General features: G+C 41.6%; 1 protein-coding gene across 4 annotated transcripts in view; it reads right to left on the reverse strand.

The window, feature by feature from the left end:
- ppp1r9a (protein phosphatase 1, regulatory subunit 9A) overlaps positions 1 to 26,166 on the reverse strand; it is a 146,190-nt gene that overhangs the window by 41,998 nt on the left and 78,026 nt on the right. For 2 of the 4 annotated variants that reach the window (XM_042332618.1, XM_042332619.1), the window contains exons 5-7: positions 20,832 to 20,967; positions 9,851 to 9,916; positions 3,610 to 3,765 (exon numbers count right to left, since the gene is read on the reverse strand). In XM_042332618.1, the coding sequence (XP_042188552.1) occupies positions 3,610 to 3,765; positions 9,851 to 9,916; positions 20,832 to 20,967 (358 nt within the window). The remainder of the gene's footprint in view (positions 1 to 3,609; positions 3,766 to 9,850; positions 9,917 to 20,831; positions 20,968 to 26,166) is intronic. The other 2 variants (XM_042332620.1, XM_042332621.1) reach the window with 2 other exon arrangements.

The raw sequence follows: 26,166 nt of genomic DNA on the forward strand, positions 1-26,166 counted from the left end.
AACTGTTAGTGACCAAACAGTGTTTAGAACATTAAAGTGCTTATTACACACCACTGTCAGGGAATTCTGACTTTGTTGACAGTAAGAAAGGATGCAATGAACCACCCCATAATCCAAATGTTTTGGACTAGAACTTTATTTCCACAGTATAAAAAGATTTGGAGGGATTGTAACCTCCTAATTTAAATGATAAATGGTAACCGTTGATCATTTCAGATTTATGGTAAAAAGCAGGATACCATAACTTCCTGAATCAAATTAAATTCAGCAGAAATGTTACAAGAGGGCAAGGATCTGCTTTATCCTCAAGCCACATCTGATCAGGTGCCTCAATATAAGAACTTGATAGCTCAGTTGGTTGTGCACTGGATTTAGGATTAGTGGTTTCACTCAGCTCTTGCCCTAAGGTCGATAATAAGGATACTGTGTGTGGAAAATATCTTGAGGAGGGGAACAGAGGAAAGAGAAGATACGTGGGCTGAAAGAACTCAAGGTGGCATTTGGCAAAATCAGGTATGGCACATTAATAATAATCTTTGTATTTGATATAGCATTGGGGATATAGCATCTTATCATGTCTTTGAGACGTCTCAAAGCACTTCACAGAATATACTGCGAAGTGAATGGACTGTATATTTTGTAGGTGAAATGTGGCAGCCAAATGCGCACGAGTGACCAAATTATTATATTTTTTATTTTATTTTTGAAGGGATTATTACCCAGGAAAAATAATTCAGCAATCGACTAACAACCAGGTTCCTACTTACTGCTAGATAAACAGAGGCGTGTGGAGTAAGGAAATTTGCCCAACGTTTCGCCCTGTACTCTCTATCCTGTAAGCCAAAGCCAGAGGATAGAAGCAATCCTAGATGGGCAAGTATTGAACTCCATAGTTGCTTTAATTACTTGGCATTTAAAATTAATTATTCATCAGTGGTTCAGGCAAATTGGTTTTCATGTATAAACATCTTAAAAAATAGATTTTCACCATATTACTATAGTTTCAAAGACAACCACATCAGAGTATTACAGTGGGACAGAGTTCCATAGATGTGGTTGGATTTACCTAGAATATGAAAGGGAAAAGGTTGACAATTTGACCATATGACCATGACAGTTTTCTGAGGATGTCATTTTTGCAGTGTTTTTATTCCATTGAATAATTTATTATGAAAAAGAAACGGCCAAATTTAACAATAAACGACAATGTGGATTGTGGATATTAAACATAAAAAATTGACATTGAAAACCTGAAGCCTAAATAGTTCTCCTTGATACTTTGACTCAATCTGTATATCTGAATTCCATCACCTTGAATGTCATTGAGCCTCTACAACTATTTAACCCGCCCCCACCCACCCCGCCCCAGAAATGCTGATAGAATTTGCAGTCTTCAGTGTTGCTTCTTTTATTTAAAATTATAAAATGCGTCAAAAACATTTAATAGAAAAATGATCTGAAGGCAAAGAAGATCTGATTTAGCAAGAGGCAAACACTTCATGCAACTTTATGCCAAATTTAAAATTTGAAGCTGGCATAAAGAGACCACAATCTCCAGACTTAAATAAACAAGATTAATTAAGACTTGCCCTGACTGCAAAGCTTACTTTTTCTTGTGATTAAAGAGCATGCAATGTGATTACTGTTAACTTTTAGGACTAAAGAACTAAAGATAACCACCTGAACATTCTTAAAGGAATGGTAAAATAAGGTCACATGGGTTCCAACTGAAAAGTCTCTTAGAGGGGCACTCATCCCTCTATTTCTTCAGTTGAACAACTTACCATCTGTGTGGTATGTGGAATATAAAATAATCATAATTTGGCAAAAAAAAAATTAAATTACTTCTGAATTGCTTGTATTCATATAAATGTTTCTACAAAAAGATAATAATGCAAAATGAGCAGTGGATGTAGCATTATTTGTTCTGAAAGCATGAGTCAAAAGTGTATATCCATATTACTACGGAGCTATAATATTTAATACAACTTGCATTTAGCATTAATCGTGCACAGTGAGCTGGTGAATTAAAGATGCTGACCAAAGGCATGGTCAAAGAGATGCTTTTAGGAAGTTTTCAACAGCAGGGAGAAAGATAGCAAGGCAAGAGGTTTTGAAAAAAAGTTCCAGAGGACAGACACACTGGCAGCTAAAAGCTAGATTGAAGGGGTAGGGAGCGAGCACTAAAACAGATTAATGTGGATAGCAATTTGAACACACTGTCTGTGAGCAAAAGCACCAGGAAGCAGTGGGATTTGATTCTAAAGTTTTAAACAGCTTGGTCATGGAGGTTGTTTTTGTTATGGGCACTAAATATAACATTAACAAATAATTCTTACTTTTGCTGTAGTAGTTTTCACAGTGGAAGGATGTCTCAAAGTGCTTTACAGGACACACTGTAAAGTATAGCAACTGTGTGTTTTGTAGGCAAACACAGTAATGTCCCACAAACATGCAGTGAATAATCAAATTTCCTTCGGGGATTAAAGAAACTCCCAAAGGATAGATGAAGCATGCCCCAACACTGCGTTGAGTGTCAGCATAGACTGTAAGAGGTCCAAGTCCAGACATAGGTCTTGAATCAGCAACTTTCTGACTCAGGCGAGAGTGCTACCGACCGAGCCCGGCTGACACACAAGAAACTCTACAGACTCAAAGCAGTATTTTTCCAGGTGGAACTGCTCTACTTGGAGGTTTGAGGAGGTGATAAGTCTCATTACTGAACCAGACAAGCTAGTCAAGCATCAATAATGTTGTGGATTAATGCAGACCAATTCACCTATAGGGAGAATCCATTTATCTTTGTTTCCCCCCTCCCAGATATTTTTAGATATGGTATAATTTTTCGACCCCAAATGGCGAAAGAGCTGAGTGAACCCAGTAGGAAATAAACCAAGAACCCAAGTAAGCTGCCCGGGAGAAGTAAAATATGATCTTGTGCCAAAAGCAAGTATATTCAGCCGATTCCAAATTGTATTCCTAGATAAGAAACATGTAGCATACATGCTTGATCCCATGATTCACTGGTAAAACATTTAAGGTCATAGCAAGCTGGGGGCTTATAGATCAGCCCCAAAAGAAATGCATGCCCATTTTTGAAATGAGGTTTAATGTAGAACTCCAAATCTCGCAAATATGCTTGAGTTATTGAGATGCCAAGCAAGCATTTCCAGGCAGACCTCCTGCATTCTTTTCATAAATCCTGCAACATGCAATTATCAGAAAAAATCATGTGTATTAAGTAACAGAAACTAGCATTTAAAAGGAAAGATGCAATACAAGAAACACTTTGAAATACAAACAAGCACACGCAAACTTACATTAATGTTCACTGCATATAAATGTTTCCCATGACCCAATTCTTGAATCAAAAAATATAGCCAACTCTTCTGTATGCAGTCTTTTTGTCTGTACTGACCTGTTGCATGTAAGCAGCCTCTTTTGGAATTTTAAAAACAACTACCTTTTGAAAAATATAATCATACTTTTCAGAATGCCTTTGTCCAGGGAATTACTTCAAGCTCTTGGTATTTCAAAAAAGACTACTGTCTACACTCAATGTCTTCATGTTTGACCATATTTTGGTCTATTGACTGTATTCCTGGTTACCTCTTTGAATTTGTGAGCAATCTTGTTGGTGTCCACCTCTGTAGGAGAAAACATGTCATCGGTTTCAGGCAGGTCAAACACTTCAATCGCCATTTCACCACCTGTGAGAACTGGACCAATTTCTTCTTCTTCCTCATCAGTGGCATATTCTCCTGTCTTAACATCAAATTACATTTTTGCAAGAATGAATACTTAAGTTAAACATGTATAATTTGTTTTTAAGACAACAGAATGGCAATAAATAAAAGGGCACATATGTCCATTCATGAAAATGCAATAATTATAGTGTCTAGCTTGTGTAATTATAATGTGGAATTGTGTTCAAACATTATTCCATCAGTGTCTCTCTTCCCCCAACAAATTTCGCAATGTTAGGGGTTGAAGTGCTGTACCAAGGAATATAATGATTGCAGAATAATAGTAGTACTACAAAAAACGTAGCTGAAACATGAATGAGATAGATGCTTGTTGAGTACAATGCTCAATAACTATTTATCTTTCTTCCAAATTTCACTAAAATAGCTAAATAGCCTGTGCACTATACTGCAACAAGAAGACAGAACAAAAGCTTGTCATGCAGACTGCAATTTTTTCCAAGCAATGCGTTATTTCACACATATAACCCAGAAGCAAAGCAACATCTTTGAAAAAATACATAAAAGGACAACTACCCGAAGCCTGATTCTCAAGATCTGACATTTGCTTTTTAAAAAAAAATGTCTACATGAATATTGTTAAATATGAAATACAAATCTCTAATACACCCAAGGGGATAGATTTGTAAGGCCAAATATTCTATATTACTGATAGATTTTACAAGTAAGGCATAAATTACCTTTTTTCAGTTTCAATTTTTAATAATTTTACAAAAACAGAAGATAGCATAAAAAAGGTGAAAATGCTATTTGGCTCATTTTTTGGGGGGTGGGGGGTCAGCCAGATGACTGACACATGCAGAAACCCATCCCCATGCTTAAGAGTATCCAAACCAAACTGAGAATTCCATGCTTCCTACCTCACATGGAAATTCCAGAAATAAATTGTTGGTATGGAATGCGCACTCTCTCCCTGGAGGGACACATCCTGCTTACATATGTTAGGTGCAGGTTGGCAGGAGCCAAGGCTTGGGGAATCCAGAGTGTGCGGTGGGATACTGCTGGAGTCTAACCAGCTAAAACTGCATTGCTTGCGATCGTTAGCACTATCTGGCAAGCTTTCCCGCTGCTTATCCAGTTAGGACCACCCTACCCATTAGGGATTTGGCTTGCTGGGTTAACAGGAACCGAGCGGGAAGATTCCCTGCCTCCAGTAACTGGTCTGCCGTTCCAAGTCCTGCTGATGAGCCGCACTGGCTGTGCTGTCATCATCAGTGGGCTAGTGAACTGCAGATCCACCTGGCTTAGGAACCGCACAAGCAAGACCGCCACAGAGGGTTGTCTCAATTCCGATATGCCGTTGTCAAAAATGTCACCTTGGAACCAATTCAGCTCGAAGGAGATCCCATTTATCTCCCCTTCCCCCGCACACCCCTCCAGGAGAATCCATGGCCTATTTTGTTCATCACACCTACTCCCTCCAAGGATCATGCAAAATGATGGATCGTCCATTATCTACTTTACATAGAACTCTCTCTGAATCCCAAATGCAGTTAAGTAATGACTCCAGGTTATTCTCCATCCTCTTATCTCAACTATTCAAATACAGAAATCATTGCGTCGATTTACTCTTCAATCTGTATGCATTACTATAGCTGCAAATGGTTTTGTAAAGCAGATGCTTACCCACCTGTGACAAATTAAAAATAGTATTATCCACAATCGTCTTAATAACTAAAAGAGTAGTTTACAAACTGGTTCTGGAACATACTCTAGAACAGACTGGAGTTATAGAGGTACGTTCTCTGAAGTTCTGCTCGCAGCAATGTCTGCATACGTGTATCTAACTATGGCACAATGTGCCCCATGAATTAAATGCATCGATCAAATTTAATTAATCTCTAATGCTCAAATAATGAATATGGATCAGGAATGCAATGTGGAATTGTGTTGTTGGAATTGGAAAGGTTGTTTGGGGAGGAATTTGGGCTTTATTGCTGAGGGGTGAAAAAATCTCATCTCAAACTATATCCTGTGCCGCTACATCACCCGATGCTTTCAAATTTTCTGCTCATCAATGAAAGGTACAGAAGCAGAGGGAAGCAAAGTGCTGAGATTTAGAGAGTTCAAGAGAGTAGGGGCAAAGTTTCTGAAAGTTTGTCCTCTCTGGAAGGGGGAAGGGGGCGTGGGGGCCATGAACCAGGCTAGTTAAAAAATGGAGGGAATGGGTGGGGAGATTTAACATCCAAAAAGAAGAATGTCTTTGAGCTATTTAACAAATGGAAATTGTTTACATTTGCTTTTTACTGTGATAAAACTATTGCAAGAACAAAATACATTACAAATCATCCTCTCAGACACACAGATCTACTTCTCAAAGGTTTAAATACTGATTAATGGAGGATTTCAACAACAGCAGAAAACAAGATTACAACCATCACCTGCAGCTCTTCTAGCAAGACATTTGAAACAGCAGAAATACGAATTGCAATGGCAGGTCACACCAGAAAATAAATCATTGAGAAAATAGGCAGGAAATGTTTAAATGCTGCTGAAGCACACTGCACATTGAACAAATTATAATTGATTATTGCAGGAATATTGAGAAATGTTATAACTTGTAGAACAACAAGATTACATTTGTATAGCGCCTTTCATGTCGGGAGGACGTCCCAAGGCGCTGGACAGTGTACAGCATTTCAGACCCGAGCTGGGGTCAGGGAGGGAGAAGGGAGGGTGACCGATGGCATAGTCGAAGAGGAGTGTTTTTGAGGCGGGACTTGAAGGAGGCTAAGGAGGGGGTGTGGCGGAGTGATTGGGGGATGGAGTTCCGGAGGTTGGGGGCAGAGTGGCTGAAGGCTCTCCCACCAATGGTGGGGCGGGTGGGTCGGGGGGCGTGGAGTAGGCCAGAGCCGGCTGAGCGGAGCAGAGCGGGCGGGTTGGTAGGGGGTTAGGAGATTGCAGAGGTAGGGTGGTGAGGCCATGGAGGGTTTTGTAGGACCAGGATCTTGAACTGGATCCTCTGATGGATAGGGAGCTATTGGAGTCGGGCGAGAATGGGAGAGATGGGATCACGGAGTTTGATGTGAGAGATGACATGGGCTGCAGAGTTCTCGATTATCTGGAGGGAGGAGTTGGGAAGACCGACAAGCAGGGCGTTTGCATAGTCGAGCCTGAAGGTGATGTCACATGAACAAGTTTCAGCAGCCTGAGGGGTGAGGTAGTGGCGAAGTCAGGCGATGTTACAGAGGTGAGGGAAGACAGAGCAGGTCACGGCTTGGATGTGGGGAAGAAAGGACAGTTGAGGGTCGAACAAGACACCTAGGTTCCTAACTGGCTTGGTGAGTTGTAGTGTGCAACCATGCAAACCGTGAGCTAATCAGGAGGGCCTCAGTCTTGTTCACATTCATTTGTAGGAAATTTGCCCTCTTCCAGGACTTGATGTCCGACAGGCAGTCTGTCAGGACAGCAGTGGTCCTGGAGTTGAGGGTGGAGGCGGAAAGATAGAGTTGGGTGTCATCCACATACATATGGAAGTTGACCCCATGTCTGCGGATGATGTCACCAAGGGGGAGCATGTAGATATTAAAGAGAGGGCCAAGGACAGAGCCCTGGGGGACGCCAGACATGACAGTGCGGGGGCTGGAGGATAAACCGTTAGATGGCAACAAAGTGAAGATGGTGAGAGAGATAGGATTGATCCAGGCAAGAGCAGGTCCGCGAAGATTGAGTAAAGCGGAGAAGCGTTGTATGAGGATGGAGTGGTCGACAGTGTCGAAGGCGCCAGAGAGGTCGAGGAGGACAAGGAGGCAGAGGAAGCCCTGATCACAGATGTTCAGAATGTCATTAGTGACTTTGACCAGAGCTGTTTCCGTGCTGTGGGCAGCGCGGAAGCCGGATTGGAGAGGTTCAAAGAGGGAATGGCGAGAACGAAAGGAGCGGAGCTGGGACGCGACAACTCGTTCCAGGACCTTGGAGAGGAATGGGAGGTTAGGGATGGGGCCGTAGCTGGAGAGGTGGGATGGGTCCAGGGAAGGTTTTTTCAGGATTGGGGTGATGACGGTTGTGTTTGGGGGGGGGGGGGAGGGGGGCGGAAAACTGAACTGATGGGGAAGGAGAGGTTGATGACTTCGGACAGGAGAGGGGCCAGGAGGTGGAGCTGGGAGATAAGGAGAGAGGTGGGGATGGGCTCGAGGGAGTAGGTGGTGGGTTTGAGTTTGCATTTAATTTTCCAAACCACATCAGAATATTCAGCAATTGAACCGGATTAAATTAAATTCTGAAAACATGTATGAAACAGAACATACATTTTTGAAATCCGAAAATATATTTGTTTGCTCATCAAAGGGAATAAAGAGAATATTGTACAAATAAATGGAGTAAGTGACTGTTGTTACAGTAATACTCCATTTACATTGCAAGTGGCAGAGGCATACAAGTTCTGACAAGTTATAAGATTTTAGACTGTCAGCAGTCATTCAGACAACAAGATCCATTTAAAATAACTTCTGCTGTAGTTCCTGGACTGTGAAAGCATATATTGCAGGCAGCTAATTTATGTTGATTCTGCATAAATCCCTAATTCTGATTGCAGTTCAGAAAAAATCTGTTTAACCATGTTAGCTCCATTGTTATAGACTAAGACTCAAAACATAGCCTTGCTGGCTCAATTTAAACTCCTTCCATAGATTTGATTGGGAATGGCCAAATGGGTAGTTTTCTCAATTAGATGTGCAGCTTTATCTTAGATCAAATTTGCCATTGCTACACTTTCAAATATTGTTTTGTACCTCGTGGCAATCACTTCTACTCCATGAAATCATTCAAAATAGGCCTTTAACATAGATTGAGACCATTTCCTTCTACATGGTACCAGAAGACATTTTGTAAATATTTTCCTTTTTTTCCACAAATCTTGACTTGTCAGCAATTTGTTTGATAATAATAATCCTTGCATTTCATATAGTATTTTTCACATCTTCTAGACGTCTCAAAGCGCTTCACAGAATATACTGTAAAGTGAATTGACTGTATATTTGTGGGCAAAATGCGGCAGCCAGCTGCGCACAGCAGTGTCCCACAAACAGTTGTGGATTGAGTGACCAAATTATTAGTTTTTAAAAAAAAACATTATTTGAGGGATTATTATCCCCGGAAAATCGATTCGCCAATCGACTAACAACTGGGTTCGTACTTACCGCTATGTAAACAGAGGCGTGTGGAATAAAGAAACTTGCCAAACATTTCTCCCTGCCGGGAATCAAACCCAGGTCTCTCGCTTACTCTTACCTCTGAGCTACAGGACTCCAGAAATCTGATGCATTGATGCACAGTTTATATTGGAAATGGGCAAACTTATTTTTGCATTCATGGTAGGAACTATTCAAGCATTCTAATATTAGATCAAATATTCAAGCTTTTTGATCCTCCTTTTTTAAGCCATTCAGAAAATGTTGATAAATGTGAGCAAAATATTTTTTGATGGAAGATGGTCCTTGTGACGAGGTAATAATTTGACATCTCACAAATTTCATTTAAGCATTATAATGTGAGTCATATAGGCCACAAGAAAAAACAGAACTGAGATATCAATAAGGGAGCACGAGGGAGTCAAAAGGGACAGTCACACGGTTTCAGCTAAAAATATCTTAAAGGGACAAGCAAATATCCAAGACATTTACCATTGGCATGCTATACTTAACCATGGTCAGCAGAGGAAGAAAAAAATGATGTTTTGAACAGAAAAAAATCATATTTTGACAGCTCCCAAAGCATTCTTACACTCAAAGAATTAAACACATTGGAAGATTTGACTTGAGTAAGTTTGCACATTTAAATAATGTAATATTATAAGGAGCATTTCCAATTAATGTTTACATTAAAAAAACACAATTGCTGATATCCTAAGAATTCCTACTACCAAGAAATGTTCCCGCAGGAAAGAAATTAAGTAAACTATATTTATATCACCTGGACACAAAAGGGTCCATAATAGTATTTTACTAGTAGCCCATACAGAGAGATTCCCAAGCTCACAATGAAATGTTAGACATTGCTGCAACAAAGTACATGCTGGTGAGTAGTTTAATTAGCCGCTCAGCAAGCAGCACAGACAGACAAATCAGATTTGCTGCAAAATAACAAACCTTAAAGGAACAATTGTTGTTATTGTTGCTGTTGTTTGTTGCTCCACGAAAATCATGCTCAGTGTTCTATAAAATGGTTGACAACAGATGATATAAAAATTGCAGCTAAACATGATATTCTTTCTTAAATTGACATAATAGATTGGTTAGTTGTCTACAGATATAGACACAAACTAAATTTGTGCGGTTGCCAAAACACAACTAACATCTTAATTGTATTTGTTTGGAAAAGTAGGCTCTTAAAACAGATTTCTGCAATCTGAGTGATAATTCATATATTGTAAGTGATTTTAATACTTTTAGTGTAATTTTTCCTTTGTCTTAAAATCAAAATTTTAAAATGCACAAGGACCTTTCTTCGATAGGCAGCTATTTTAGCAATTGAACTTTCCTCCAGACTATTCTTATTGTAGAAATGTCTTACCTTCGCACTCAGAACAGAAAGAAAACAGTGAAAAAGTAGATTGCTTACACAAAGTGTAGCAAACCTTATTCTCCAAATAAAAAAATAGCTTGCAAAAGTCATAGATTTTGCCCTGAATCAGAACTCCAAAGATTAATCATTATGTACCATTACTTAACAATACAATTTACATTTATATAGTGCTTTTCGTCTTGGGAAGATGTCCCAAAAACATTCATAGTGCTGGATGAGCAGCTGAGCTGGGAGTGGGAGCTGAGGACGTTGGGGAGGGGAAAGATGACCTACAACAACACAAGATTCCATTTATTGAGCGCCTTTCACGTCGGGAGGACGTCCCAAGGCGCTGTACAGTTGGGTCAGGACCCAAGCAGGGGGACATGGTCAGGGTGAGGGGAGGGAAGGGAGGGGTGGTTAAAGAAGTACACTTTAAGACAACACGCCTTGAAAGAGGGGAGGGGGTGATTCAAAAGGATTCAGGGATGTAATTCCAGAGAGCAGGGGCAGAATGGCTGAAAACCTGTCTGCCGATGGTGGGGCATACAGGGCATGGGAGTTGTAGCGGCTGAGCAAAGGGAGTGGCGTGGTCGGTAGGTTTGAAGTACGTTGCAGAAGTAGGGTGGGGCAAGACCATGATGCATCTTTAACCGCCATGGAAGGTCAATTTGAAACATAATCCTTCTGCACTGAATACAACTTTCACTTAATGCTTCATTCCTACTGAGTCCTCTTTCCAATCAATTTTTTTTTTGGTCAGCCATGCATTTGACACGTACAAAAACACTATTCAACTAAACGCAGTTCCATGTATCCCACCTATACACGGAAATTCCAGAGATATTTATTGGAATGGAATATGCAATCTCTCCCTGGAGGGATGCATCTTGCTTACCTAATTCCGGAAAGCATAGGTGCAGGTTGGAAAGAGCCAAGGATTGGAGATCCCTGGCATGTGCGCTGGGGGAATGCTGGAGTCTAATCAGTAAAACCGCATAGCTTGCCATTACTATTGCTATGTGGCAAGGTTTCCTGCTCCTTGTCCAGCGAGGACTACCCTACCTCTTAGGGCTTTGGCTTGCAGGGATAACAGGGACTGAGTGGGAAGCATCTCAGCCCCCAGAGACTGAACTGTCCCTCCAGGTCCTACCAATGAGCCAGGCTGACTGGGCTGTTATCAGCAGGCCTCTTGGCGTACTGTGACTGAGGAACTGGACAACTGAGACTGCCGCAGTTAGCTCGATTCTAACATTCTGTTGTCCAACCAAGTCACCTTGGAGCCAGTTCAGCTCCAAGGATACCTGCTTACCTGCCCACCAAGGAGGATAGTCACTAGTTAGTTATTTGATATCTGACATGTGTGGGTTTCAGCTAGGTGGATGGCATGGAGGATGGAAGAGTTGGCGGGAGGTATGGAACAGACTGAAGGCCTTAATGACCCAATCTGTTGGGAGGAGGTGGACTCCGCACTTATTAATGCAAGGCAGCAGGTGCGTACGGCATTAATCAAATTTATGTGTTGCAGACTACTTTATTCATTCTTTCAGAATGTAGATTAACAATAATGTGTCTTGCCGGACAAGTAGTGGTGGCGACTTTGAGGAGAGGCAGAATCACTAAGCCTGAGGAAATATTTTTTCCCCTGATCCATAAGAAGACTATGGAAATTCTAGAGGAAAAAGTGGACAAATCTCATCCTGGTGCAGTAACACAGTTGGTTCAACAATTAAAACAAATGATGCATCTATACATTGTACATGAAGCTTGTGTCTCATTCGATGATAGCATCTGCATCATGAATGTTCTTGTTTTTTCTTTAGCAACCACTTCTCTTTAACAACCACTTTGGTCCTACCTCTCCCACCGTCTTCATTTTGTTTCCACAAACGGCTTCCCCTCCAGCCCCCTCACTGTCTTGTGCGGTGTCCCTTAGGGGTCTGTCCTCGGTCCCCTCCTCTTCACCCTCTATATGCTCCCCCTTGGCGACATCATCCGCAGACATGGGGTTAACTTCCACATGTATGCGGATGACACCCAACTCTACCTTTCCTCCTCTACCCTCAACTCCACGACCACCGATGTCCTGACAGCTGCCTGTCCGACATCGAGTCCTGGACGAGAGACAACTTTCTTCAGCTCAACATACGCAAAACTGAGGCCCTCCTGATTGGCTCACGTCAGCGCCTCCGCACCTCAGGCGCTGACACCATCAGCATCCAAGGCTGCACTCTCCACCTCTCAAAGCCAGTCAGGAACCTCGGGTTCTGTTCGACCCTGAGCTGTCCTTTCTTCCTCATATCCGCGCCACAACTGGCACCGCCTTCCATCACCTCCGGAATATCGCCAGACTACGGCACTACCTCACCCCTCACGCTGCTGAAACTCTGGTCCACACCTTTATCACCTCAAGGCTGGACTATGGGAACCCTCTCCTCGCCGGCCTTCCCGGCACCTCTCTCCACAAGCTGCAGGTCATTCAGAACTCTGCAGCTCGTGTACTGTCCCGTACCAAGCTTCGGGACCACATCACTCCCACCCTCGCTCCCCTCCACTGGCTCCCCATCCCCAAGAGGATCGAATTCAAGATCCTCATCCTCACCTACAAGGCCATTCACGGCCTCGCTCTCTCCTACCTCTCTGACCTACTATCCCCCTACTTACCTGCCCGTACCCTCCGTTCCTCTGGCTCCGGTCTGCTCCACATCCCCCGCCCCAACCGCCCTACCATCGGTGGCCGGACCTTTAGCCTCTCAGCCCCTAGGCTCTGGAACTCCATCCCCCAGTGCCTTCGCCGCCTCCTCCCTTTCCTCCTTCAAGGCCGGTCTCAAGACCTTTCTCTTTGACCGTGCCTTCAGCTCCCCTCTCGATTCTCTACCCCCTCCTCGCTCCCTCCCTTCCCTCCCCTCACCCTGACCATTTCCCCCCTGCTCGGGTCCCGACCCAATTGTCCAGCGCCTTGGGACGTCCTCCCGACGTGAAAGGCGCTCTATAAATGAAATCTTCTTGTTGTTGTTGTTCTCAGTTATTATTGGGTCCCACCCAGCCCACACCACTCAGTACCAGTTCCTCCAGAATCAGAGAAGTTGTCCACATTCACCAATATTGCCACACCAAGCCAACAACAAGGAAACACGCCAGCAGAATGGAGGGCTCACCTCCAGCCCATGTATGGTGAACAAAAAGCACTGCAGAGGTGAGGAGTTTGGTTAGTAAGAAGAGCAGGTCAACAAAAAAACATTTGGACACATTTGATTGATGGTGAACTTCATGCAGAATCAAGGGACAATGTGTACAATGTCTCACTTTAGAGTCGACAAACATGCGGTTGGAGAATTCTGTAGTGTCCTTACCCCTCTACTCATTGACATCGTAAACCGCTCCCCGTCCTCTGGTATTGTTTGCACCCCTTTAAAAACCGCTGTCATCATTCTTATCCTTAAAAAACCCTCCCTGGACCCTACTCCCTAACTACCGACCCATCTCCAACCTCCCCTTCCTCTCCAAGGTCCTGGAATGAATTGTTGCCTCTCAGCTTCGCTCCTTCCTCTCCCGCCACTCCCTTCTTGAACCCCTCCAATCAGATTCTGTGTCAACCACAGCACAGAAACAGCCCTGGTCAAAGTGACAAATGACATTCTTTCCATCTGCGACCAGGGCTTCTTCTGCCTCCTTGACCTCTCTGCTGCTTTCGACACCGTTGACCGCTCTATCCGCATCCACTGCCTCTCCTCTCACCTCAACCTCCACGGTGCTGTCCTTGACTGGTTCAGATCGTACCTCTCACACCGCCTGCACTTCATCTCCTCAAACGCCTTCTCCTCAGCCCCCGCACCGTCTCATGCGGCATTCCCCGGGGTGCTTTCCTTGGTCCTCTTCATCATCTATATGGTCCCTCTTGGTGGCATCATCCACAAACATGCGGTCAAGTTCCACACCCAACTCTACCTCTCTACCTCCACCCTTGACTCCAGGACCATTGCTGTGCTGACAGAATGTGCGTCAGATATCAAGTCCTGGATGAGAGCTAACTTTCTTCAGTTGAACATCAACAAGACTGAGATCGGCTCCCGTCAGCACCTCCTCACCTCAGGCGTTGACAGCATCACCATCCATGGTTGCACACTCCACTTTACTAAGCCAGTTTGGAACCTTGGGGTCTTGTATGACCCTCATCTATCCTTTCTACCCCACATCTGCGCCATGATCCTCTCTGCCTTCCCGCACCTCTGCAATGTCGCCCAGCTCCAACACTGTCTCACACCACAGGCCGCTGAAACCCTCATACATGCTTTCATTACATCGAGGCTCGACTATGCAAACTCATTGCGTGTCGGCTTCCCCATCCCAACTCCTCCCTCCACAGGCTGCAGATCATCCAGAACTCTGCAGCTCGTGTCTTCTCCCGTGCCAGACTCCGCAACCCTATCACCCCCATCCTTGCCCAACTTCACTGGCTTCCCATAACACAGAGGATACAGTTCAAGATCCTGGTCTTCACCTTCAAAGCCCTCCAGGGTCTTGCTCCCCTCTACCTTTCCGACCTCCTAATCCCCTACTATTCTGTTTGCTCCCTCCGTCCGACGCTTCACATCGCCCGCCTTGCTCGCCCCACTATTGGCGGGCGGGCCTTCCGACGGGCGGGCCTTCCGATGGGCCTACCCATCTCAAGACCCTCCTCTTCGACCGTGCTTTCGATTTCCCTGCTTCCTGCCCTGAACCCTCCCACACCCCGACCCCCAGCTTGGGTCCGTAACTCTGTCAGTCCAGTGCCTTGGGACATCCTCCCGACGTGAAAGGCGCTATACAAATGTACTTTTGTTGTTGTCTTAGTGCTGTAGTTAAAGCACAAGTCACAATATTGGCCAGAGTCTAACAGGCCCAGGATGTGGCCATGAAGGAGACGTGGCTTGTGCAGAGCCACTTGCCATAGCTAGAATGCAGCAAATTCCAAATTCTACCCCAAGCCAAACATCAAGATGCATATGGAAGTGTCCGACGTAGGACTATCGGTCTCCAATAACCCGCTCGAGTCAGGGTGAGTATCCTAGCTCTGTTATTTGGTATTATTACCGCTCAGGCTGCCGAAACCCTCACCCATGCATTCGTTATATCAAGGCTCGATTACGGGAACTCCCTCCTCATCGGCCTTCCAATTCTTCCTTTCACAAGCTGCAGATCATCCAGAACTCTGCAGCTCATGTACTCTCGCGCACCAGGCTCCGTGACCCCCATCAATCCCACCCTCGCCCAGCTCCACTGGCTCCTCATGCCCCAGAAGATCGAGTTCAAGATCCTCGTCCTCACCTTTAAGGCCATCCATGGCCTTGCCCCCTCCTACTTCTCTGACCTGCTGACTCCCTACCAACTTGCCCGCTCCCTCCATTCAGCGGGCTCCAGCCTGCTCCATGTCTCCCGCCCGACCCGCCGTACCATCGGTGGCCGGGCTTTCAAGACGTGAAAGGCGCTCTATAAATGTAATTTTGTTGTTGTTAGTGCCCCCACACTCTGGAACTCGATCCCTCGGTCCCTTCGCCGCACTTCTTCCCTTGCCTCCTTCAAGGCCGGTCTCAAGACCCTTCTCTTCGACCGTGCCTTTGGTCTCCCTCCCACCTCTCTGCCTTCCCTCACACCTACACCACCCCTCCCCCATGCTCGGGCCCCGATACCTGACTGTTCAGAGCTTTGGTACGTCCTCCCGACGTGAATCGCGCTCTATAAATGTAATTTTGTTGTTGTATTTTGTTGATAGAGAATTGCACAGAATTTCGAGCCTGTAAGTAGGTCATTTGATTATCTGTGTCACCACCAATGCTAGCTGTCCCACGAGAGCCATTCATTCTAATCCGGTGCACTTTTTACACACTCTTTAATATAATGGTTTCTTCAAATTACACATTGAGATTGTGCATTAAGATCACAAGACAAGGCTCAGATAAAGAAGGTCTTTGGCTCATGTGATCTCATTCTTCTCTACTGTCTTCATTACAGAATCACGTGTTTCTTAAAAGAGTGTGTTATCCTAGTCTCTACCATTCATCCTTGTAACCTGTTCCAACAGTTACTAGCCTCTGTATATAGAAATTTCTCCTGGTGGCAGTCCTGAAGTTGTGCTCTACACCGATGAACCTGTATAGATCCAAGCAATCCTGCCCTGATGAGCAGAACAAAATTCTGTGGATCATAGACCATATGCATGTTGACTGAGCAAAATTCCTTAGGTTTGATGAAGAGTGGAGGAGAGTTAATGTTCACATGCATAAATTTCAGCACATCTTGCAATTTATGAAAATCTGGTATGGTTTAAAAGTGCTGCCAGTTTAACCAGTATGGATCATTTTTTAAAAAAATAAATGTGAAGAATGCCTATAAAGTCTCAAAAAAATCTTCTGAATGCAACTAGACACACACAGCTTTGAGCAATGCTAGTATAATCCTCTTAGGAGCTTGAAAGGATCTTCTAGAAAGGAAATCCAAGATAGCTTTAAACTGAACTTGCCCCAGATAAAATGGAGAATATGAATAAAAACATAAATCACCAAAGATTTGCTACATTTTAGGGTAATTTTGAAAAAGGGATTTATAAAGGGATTTATGAATAACGTCAGCTTGGATAACTTACTCAGAAGAGCATCAACCATTTAATTTGAAGGTCCATAGTTCATATCCTAGTTTGGGCTTTCTGCTTCCAAAAGTAGTGGATATGTGTAACAAAGCCCAACAAAAGCATCTGGTGATATATTAATTGTCTTCTTCAGACACAAATTGGATAAATACCTGTTTGAAGGCTATAAAATACAGAATGAAATGAATAAATACTGAATAGAACACAAGATTTTCTGTGCTGCTGGGACCATAGGGAAAGGGAATATTGTCTATTGTCAAGGAAGGAAGCTTGAGTTTGAATATTTTGGAGTTTCTGTTTAAGTAAGGATTCAGAGAATATCTGCAGTAAAACCCAATTATAATGCTCTTTGTTATAATGTCGATTTACATTTGGGTTCGGGATTGGGGTGTTACCGACAATTTACAGTACTTCAGAAAAAATATATAAATAATCCTTGCATTTGATTTAGTGCCTTACCAAGTCTTTGAGACGTCTCAAAGCACTTCACATAATATACTCTAAAATGAATTGACTGTATATTTTGCGGGCACATAATGTGCACAGAAAGCTCCGACTTCATGGATGTTCATCTCACTTCAAATCACGAGATCATACAAATTTCAAACACAACCCGTCCCGATGCAGTTTCCTGCCCTGCGGCATCACAAGTTACATGGTCAGTGACGGCACAATGCAAAAACACTGACCGCAGTTGTGCTCCGTTACACTGTTGCCTGGGATTTTATGGAGCCCAATACTATGTTAGAAGTTCTATTGTATATAGAACTTACATCAGGAAAAAGTGGGGAAAGATGTTAAGTCCAGCATAAGTTTTGCATAAAATATGGAAAGAACAAGCTGAACAGTCTATTCTCATTCAATGTTTTCTTATATTCTAACAAATACAGCAGAAGCTCACAGGTACAGATTTCAATATTTTATAAGCCTGCACTTACAGGTCAATTTCACCTCCCATCACCATTCCACAAAAAACTGCTCCACTTGTCACTTGTGAGGTTAGAAAAAAAAGCTGTAACTCAGAAATGATGCTGAAGGTGAAACAATGCAGGAAATTCATCATTCATGGCACTGTCATCTCTCACATATGGAACACTAATCCACTAAAAATTTAGGACAAAGAAACAATATAAAGGCAAGTAGCCAAGCAAAGCTAGAAGAGTCTGCGACCTCACCAGGGAAAATCATTTAAGGAAAGGGAGAAGTACGAGCATCTTGTTGCACTTGATTTTTTTTTAAAAAAGAGAAACATTAGAATCAGAGAAACAATGGAACTGCAAAGCTAATCATAGGCCAGGACTCAGGTGTTCCCCACAATTAATGTACCTTATCATTGCTGTGATTTTAGATCCAAATTACCTTTAAATATTATTTACAGTGTTGAAGATATAGCTAAACAATATTTGAACCTTGTCTGGTTACATGCCAGTTTGCCTCCTGTGTTTTGAATCTATGAACCGTTTTCCCCTCAGATAAGCCTCTCATTCTAAAGGGAAGCATCTGTGCAAAGGAAAGATGTGGGGATATCCTGCTGGAGTTGGATCCCCTTCAGAATATTCAGTTATATTTTATGATCAGAATTTGAAAGCTTGAACTGATAGTTCGCTATGAGTTGGAACATGGATGACCATTCCGAAGACCAAATTCAGCTCAATTAGGCATAATCTTATTTGTCTGATGAAGTGCTCTGGGACGCTACACCGTGTGAAGGGCACGATATACATGCAAGTTGTTGTTGTTGTTGAAAGCTTTGCTGTATTAAATACAAATCTCAAAGACCTTACTTAGTAATCTTGTCAAAATTGTTGTACTTATGATAAGCTGGAGCTTAATTTAGAACAAGTTACACATTTTGATAATAAATAAAATCAAACAAAACCATATTGGAGTAAATTGCTATGAATGAGCGAACAAGCAAATAGGTGTAGCACTACAAAGTATTTATACTCCATAGGACGCGTACTACAAAGAGCATAGGTCAGACACATGCAATAATCTTTTCATTTTTGATATAGTGCCTTTCATGTCGGGCGGACGCCTCAAAGTGCGTCACAGGATTTACTGTAAAGTGTATTGACTGGGTATTTCGTGGAGAAAAATGATTTCTGAAGCAATTCAATACAGACTATGAAATGGCAAGATGCACAATTTCTCCCTCCTTGGAGTTCTGAATAGAGATAAGCCAATGAAAATGAGCTAAAAATTAAACCTCACGATCCCCTTCAAAAAATACCTTGAGGTACAAAAGTAGCTTGCCCCCTAACCTCCTAAACTCTAGGAAATACAATATAACCTAACTTTGCCCAGCCAGTGACCCAATCATTGGTGGATATTGTAATATTAAAGCTGTTTCCCAAAGATAGAATGTAATTGAAATTGCTTTTTGATGTTAATATTGGTTAATTTTAGACAGAAATACAAATTTTGCTTGTTAGTTTATTCTAGACACCATATTAATTGCTTACTTCAAGTCACATTTTCAGTAGAGTGGCTGCCCTAAATTGAACCAAAACTAAACCAAATAAAATTTTAAAAATAGTACTTCTTTAAAAATAAAACATTACACGTTTAGTGAATGGGTAAATATGCTTATTTTTTTTTGGTTAGCTGGGTGCAGAAATTCATCACCATGCTTAAAAGTATCCAAACCAGAGTTCCTTGCATCCCATGTATATGTGGAAATTCACAAGATATTTATTGAAATAGAATGTGCTCCCAAAATGCTTAAAAGAGGGAGAAATGTTGGGATGGAGAGATTATTACCATTATTTAGTTGAAATAATAGATTGCAACCATTTGATTGTTTGCAGGTATGACTGCACTCTATTATTGGAATTCACAGTAGTAACAAAAATATTCATACCTCACACTTCTATTTTTCCTTAAATGTCCATCAGTGTTACTTATATATCACAGGTTAATTTAATATACACAAGTTTAATCTGTAACATACAGCAATTGAGGGGATTTAGAAGCAGCATCCANTTTTTTATATTGCTTCAAGAAAGATCTCAATAAGCGATTGAAGTAAACACGCGATTTATACTTCATCTGAAAGGTCTTGCGCCTGGGAGTGACATAGGCATATTTGTTTTCGGATATCTCCTATCATTCATGAGTTATTTTCAGTTTTTGGCTGCAGTTACACCTTGTGGCTGCCGAGTCAAAGTGGCGCTGTGGCATCGTGCGTCGCAGAGCACCTACGTATGTACGCACGCACTGCAGTTACATCTGGTGGCCGTACCGGCTGACCATGGCACTATGGTATCTTGTCACAGAACACGCACGTAGCCAAGCGGCGTGAAAAAAATAAAGCACACAGACAAAGCTAAGTCCTGGCAACGACAACACAATTACATTTTTAAAGCACCGAGTCCTCCCATTGAGTCCTCCTAAAAGGAGTCCTCCCAGATGAGTATAGATAAAGATGAAATGTCTATCTGTCTGTCAATCTACATTCCATATTGGATCCTTTGGTTGCAAACGTAGCTGCAATGGGTACAGGTAGTACTAAATAAGTACAAGTTTGAAATTTTAAAATAATAAGATTTAAAATTCTTTAAATCTGGAATTGCAAAATGAAAAACATCTGTTGTTAGCTTTCTCAGCAACCTCAACATCAGGCTATAAAATCCAAGAGCAGAGATTCTGTGAAGGTGTGAATAGAACATTGGATTAATAATTCATCTAAATTCCTGCAGAATCGAACCAGCTCAAAACAATTCCCTGCAATTATACTAAGGAACTGTGAAACAGCCTTCCAAGGAAATTGTTTTATGATCCTTTACATCTAAAAACTATATACCTGAGCATGACTTTAGGAATCATGGCGAAAGCTATAATCATCCAATTATAAGATAAATAAAATGTACAAACATTGTTAGGGAAAAGAGAAGGAACTTTAGATCAAATAATAATATATTTTGTGATATTCATTTTACCTCATCATCATCTGCGTCGTACTGAGCGTAGTGCTGTTCTAGTAGCTCTCTTTGACGTCGCTCCTGCTCTAGAGTCTGACTGATCAATTGAGCGACTTCACTGCTCTGGCCAGGTTTCTCTCGTCCAATCAAGAACCTGCACGTAAAAAAGGAGGCTTGTTTCTTTTCCATTGCTACACGTGGTAAAATTATAAAGCTTCAAACATTCTTCCTACAAGGGAACAAAACAAGTAATGTTCTTTATTGTTTTTTTTACACAAGAGTTTTGCGACATCAAATAAAACAGATTTATTCTTGAATAGTGTTTTGGACTTTGCTACCTTCAGGCTAGACATTAGGAGGCAAAAAATATTTATACCAACATGGATTAAATCCTAAGAAAAAGCACATCGACTGCTAACATGCCTGCAGTCCAGTTTAAAATATTACATAAAACTTTTGAAATTCTACTGGGCTTTCATCCGATTACCATTACTTAGATCTTTCAATTACTAAGATATAATTTGACGTGCAGTGAATTCCAGATTTTAGTTTTCCAAACTGGCTGATTTGAAACATAGAATTGAAGACCATGACAATCTGACTAATCATAAATTTTACTGTGAATCATTTCCCTTTATTGGACTTCCGAAACACCTCCAAGAGTGAAAATCCTTTAAAACAAGGATCAAAGGTTGTCCTATGAAGCATGGATAAACTGTTCAGCAAGCTTGATTTTTCTAATCTCTTTCCTCCTATTTACATGTCAGACTCATCATTTCATTGTCGGTTTCAAAAAGAATGATCAACACCAACCTACCAGGAACCTAGTTCACCAAAAGAGCCCAAGAAACTTGATGCAATATCAGTATCATGAAGCTGCATTGCAATCATGCTTTGGAGCAACAAAGTCATTGTGAAACGTTTGAGCACTGGAAAATATATCAACTTCAGAACATCACAAAGTCCTACATGTACACAGTGGTTATTATTAAGCAGCCTCCAGCTATTGGCATAATCTGATGCTTTGGAAAGGAGCATAAAATGCATTCCAAGCTCCATTTTATGATATTGTGTTATTTGGCTAAGAATAAAAATATTGCCTTCTGATACATAGACGTTTGTGCTTGAGATCCTGTGCTTGAGATCCTGCTTGATAGTGAAGAAACTCTTTGGTGGTGAAGTTAAACAGAAACTCAAAAGACTGGCTAACAATTTACACATATCTGCTCTAGTCTCCTTTAGAATCAAAGACTCCAAATGTTCACATCACAACAAAGGAATTCTTTTGAAAATCAAATAAGGTTTTCATCAGAAGGTGTGACAATATTTTAAAAAAGAAAAAAATCTGCCAAGCCTGTTGTGAGTTTATCAAAAACTAATGTCACATGCAGACAACGGTGGTCCCTCTATGTCTGGGAGAAGTTTGGAAAACATTGTTTTACCAGGTGTGGGGAGACTACCAAAGCTGAACAGTTCTTTGGGACTTGGGAATAGAGCAGATATGAGAAAGGACAGTATAGAGAGAGAGAAACGGGAGACCCGACCTGATCGTTTGAAATTGTTTTTCTGTCTGTGAAGAAAAGTACCATTTGCAAAATAAAACAGAATTGCAGGTAAAACTTTCCATTTTTGCTATTTTGTTTAATGCTTTTACTTGTTACTTTAAAAGTCTGTGTTTGTACATAATGTAGCACGGACCACTGAGCCAGGCAGATAAACATGGAGGCCTTCATTATAATACAGGTTTAATCACAGGTGAGGGAAAACCTGGAACAACAACAGCAAAACAGCAATTGCAGAGACATGCAGGTACCTGGGCACCTGCCACAGTTCTTACAGATCCGTGCACTCACAATCCTCCCTCTTCTAACAATTAACCAACCTCGGGTTAGCCATGTGGCCTAATCCTCATGCTACCTGGCCGAGGCTACGGTCTCCACCTTTCTCAGCCCAGCACCAGCAAGAGAGAGAAAGAGAGAGATGGGGGTGTCGCACCTTCTGAAAAAGGCATGGGCTCCACCCCTCAAACCTGCCTGCCCTGAAGTCATTGTGCCCACTACAATATATATATATACTTAAATTTATAAGATTTGTAAAGCATTTGGAATTAAAACGAATTTGTTAATTGGAAAATGAGCTGGTGTGGTGGCTGATATATTTCCATCCTTTTATTGTGGAGTAAAGAGCAATTTACTGGTGTTTATTGTTGGCTCGGGTTAGTCCGAGTGTGATTGTTTGCACCTGCGTAATGAGTGCATCCAAACCGTAGAATAAACTCAGAAGGAGCAAAGACGGATGTAGCTAAGATCTGTAGTAACTCAGAAAGGGGCCCCTGAGAAGGCACGCGATAAAGATAAGCCAGATGATTATACATTTAGCACAGAAGGGTACAAAAGCATCGGCCTATGATTGCCATAGACAGCCAACCAATAATGCTGAATACACTCTATACATGTCAAATGCTTTCTTAAACACAGAATTACAAAATTACAAAGAAAAGTTTTATGTTTTTATATAAACATTTGCTTCCAATAATGAATGCCACCTAATAGAGTTTAGAATCATGTATGCTTTTGATGAATGTGATAAGACTGTAGATACAGTAGATTACTGGCAAATGAAGATCAACACCAGGGGAACAAAAATAATGGCACACTAAATCATTTCACAGTTTGGGCAGACACCTTTTTTGGTTTCAAACAAATCACAATCTTAAAGCTAAACCAAACTGAAATAGAAATAAAAGTCTAGAGGGAGTACATTCTGTTCAAAACACTTTCCAAGATATAGAGGGAAAAAGTACATTTATAAAAGTAGCAAGGAATACTTGCTTTTCTACATTAACTGGGATCTGGTGTCTCCATTCCTGGGCCAATTTAGAGATGTATGTTGGAGGGAGCAGCCATGTTTGCCCCAGAGCAGCTCCATAGAACCAAAATGCAAAAACATAGTTTAGATTACTTTTACAGCTGTTTAGTCCTTGACTAAAGCATTACTAAAAAAAACATTAAATAGAATTATTTTATTTCAGAACAACAACTTGGCTTTATATTGCACCTTTCACGTAGGGTAATATCTCAAAACACTTAGCAGTGATGGTGCTGGTCACTGATCAGGGAGGATAGAGGAGGTAGGTAGAGAAAGATGACCAGAGCCAAAGAGGAAGGTTTTCAAAAGGCCTTTAAGAGAGAGAAGGGGGAGGGGGGGAGAGGCAAAGAGTATTTGGGAGAGAGCTCCAGAGGGTAGAGGGTCCTTGACTAAACGGCTTAATCTGTATCACAGTTCTCAGTATAAATGTAAATTAAATATAAATGAAATATAAATGAAAATTCCTTGCATTTGATCATAGAATCATAGAATTTTCCAGCACAGAAGGAGGCCATTCGGCCAATCGTGTCTGTGCCGGCTCTTTGAAAAGAGCTATTCAATTCAATCCCACTCCCCTACTCTCTTCCCATAGCCCTGCAAACTTGTCCTATCCAAATAATTATTTACTTCTCTCTTAGAAAGTTGTTATCGAATCGGCTTCCACCATCCTTTCAGGCAATGCATTCCAGATCCAAACAACTCACTGTGTGAAAAATTTATCCTCACTTCCCCTCTGTTTCTTTTAACAACTATCCTCAGGTTACTGACCCACCCATCAGTGGAAATAATTTCCCCTTGTTCATCCTATCAAATCCCCTCATATATTGAAAACTTCTATTAAGTCTCCTCTTAACCTTTTCTGCCCCAAGGAGAATAATCCTAGCTTCTCTAGCCTCTCCTGATACTGAAGTCCCTCATTCCTGATACCATCCTGGTAAATCTCCTTTGCACCCTCTCCAATGCCTTGACATTCTTCCTAAAGTGTGGGCCCAGAACTGAACACAGTACTTTAGCTGAGGCCTAACTAGTGTTTTATAAAGGTTTATCATAATTTCCTGACTTGTGTGTTCTATACACCTATTTATAAAGCCTAATAACCCGTTTGCTTTTTTAACATCTTTATCTACCTGTCCTGCCACCTTCAAAGGTTTACTTATATGAACCCCCAGTTCTCTCTGTTCCTTCACCCCCTTTAAGACTGTACCATCAGCTTATATGGCCTCATTCTTCCTTTCAAAATGCATCACTTCGCATTTCTCCACATTAAACTTCACTTTCCACATGTCTACCCATTTTATGAGTCTGTCTATGTCCATTTGCTTCTATCCTCCTCACTGTTTACTACTTTTTCTAGCTTAGATTCATCTGCAAACTTGGAAATTGTACTCCCTATACCCAAGTTCAGGTCATTTCTATAAATCAAACACAGCAGTGGTCCCAATACTGACCCCTGGGGGACACCACTGCACACTTCCCTCCAGTCAGAAAAACAACCATTCACCACCACTCATTGCTTTCTGTCTCCCAGCCAGTTGCGTCTCCGTGCTGTCACTGTCCCTTTAATACCGTGGGCTTCTATCTTGATTACAAATCTCTTATGTGGCACTTTATCAAACGCCTTTTGAAAATCCATATAAACTACATCAACTGCACTACTTTCATCTACCTTCTCTGTTACTTCATCAAAAAAATCAGGCGTGCTGTTTCTTTTCAGCAAAACAAAAATATTTTCTTTGTGCATTTACATCAGGATATTCCTGCAATAAGGGAACACCAGATGGTTAATGTTTGTGCTTTTATATGGTATTGATTTTAGAATATGTGGTCAGCAGTTTTGCAGGGTGTAACTGCTTGGTTACAAATTAGATCTGGGATGAGACTGAATAGCAAACGTGTTAATTTGTCAAAACCTTAAATTGGACTGCTCCCAGGGGTCTACATTTTCTTTTATACATTTGAATCAAAATAGATTGCCTTTAACCTTGCTGTGATTTAAAGATCTTGATTTATGAGTGATCTTGATTTATGTGTATTGAGTACCAGTTTGTTTTAGTGTTAAGGCAGATTGGTCCAGTGAAAATGGTTTTGGTACAGAGCACCAGATTGTCGAGGCAATTGCTATTTATAATGCTTTGTTCATCATGGTTTTAAGCTAATGTAAGTCTCCTATTTTACAACTACTCCTAGGAGAAAGGAATTTTGGAATGTTTGAACACTGGTATTCATGTAATTGCTTGGCAAATTAACGATATGCGATTTTAGTTGGTTAAACTTTAGGATACCCCAACACACTGGTCCCCAACCTTTGCTCTTGTCATCCAATGCCTGTTACTTTCTGGAAATAGTTATACAAAGTGCAACTATCAAGGGAGAGAATGTGCATTCCATTCCAGACAGTGCAATTTTCATGATATCATGCATATGTGGAACTCTGTCCGGTTTGGATACTCTTAAGTGCAGTGATGGGTTTCCGCAAGAATCAGAC

This window comes from Callorhinchus milii, unplaced genomic scaffold (genome assembly GCF_018977255.1).
Source record: "Callorhinchus milii isolate IMCB2004 unplaced genomic scaffold, IMCB_Cmil_1.0 Scaffold2, whole genome shotgun sequence".
NCBI classification, from domain to species: Eukaryota; Metazoa; Chordata; class Chondrichthyes; order Chimaeriformes; family Callorhinchidae; genus Callorhinchus; species Callorhinchus milii.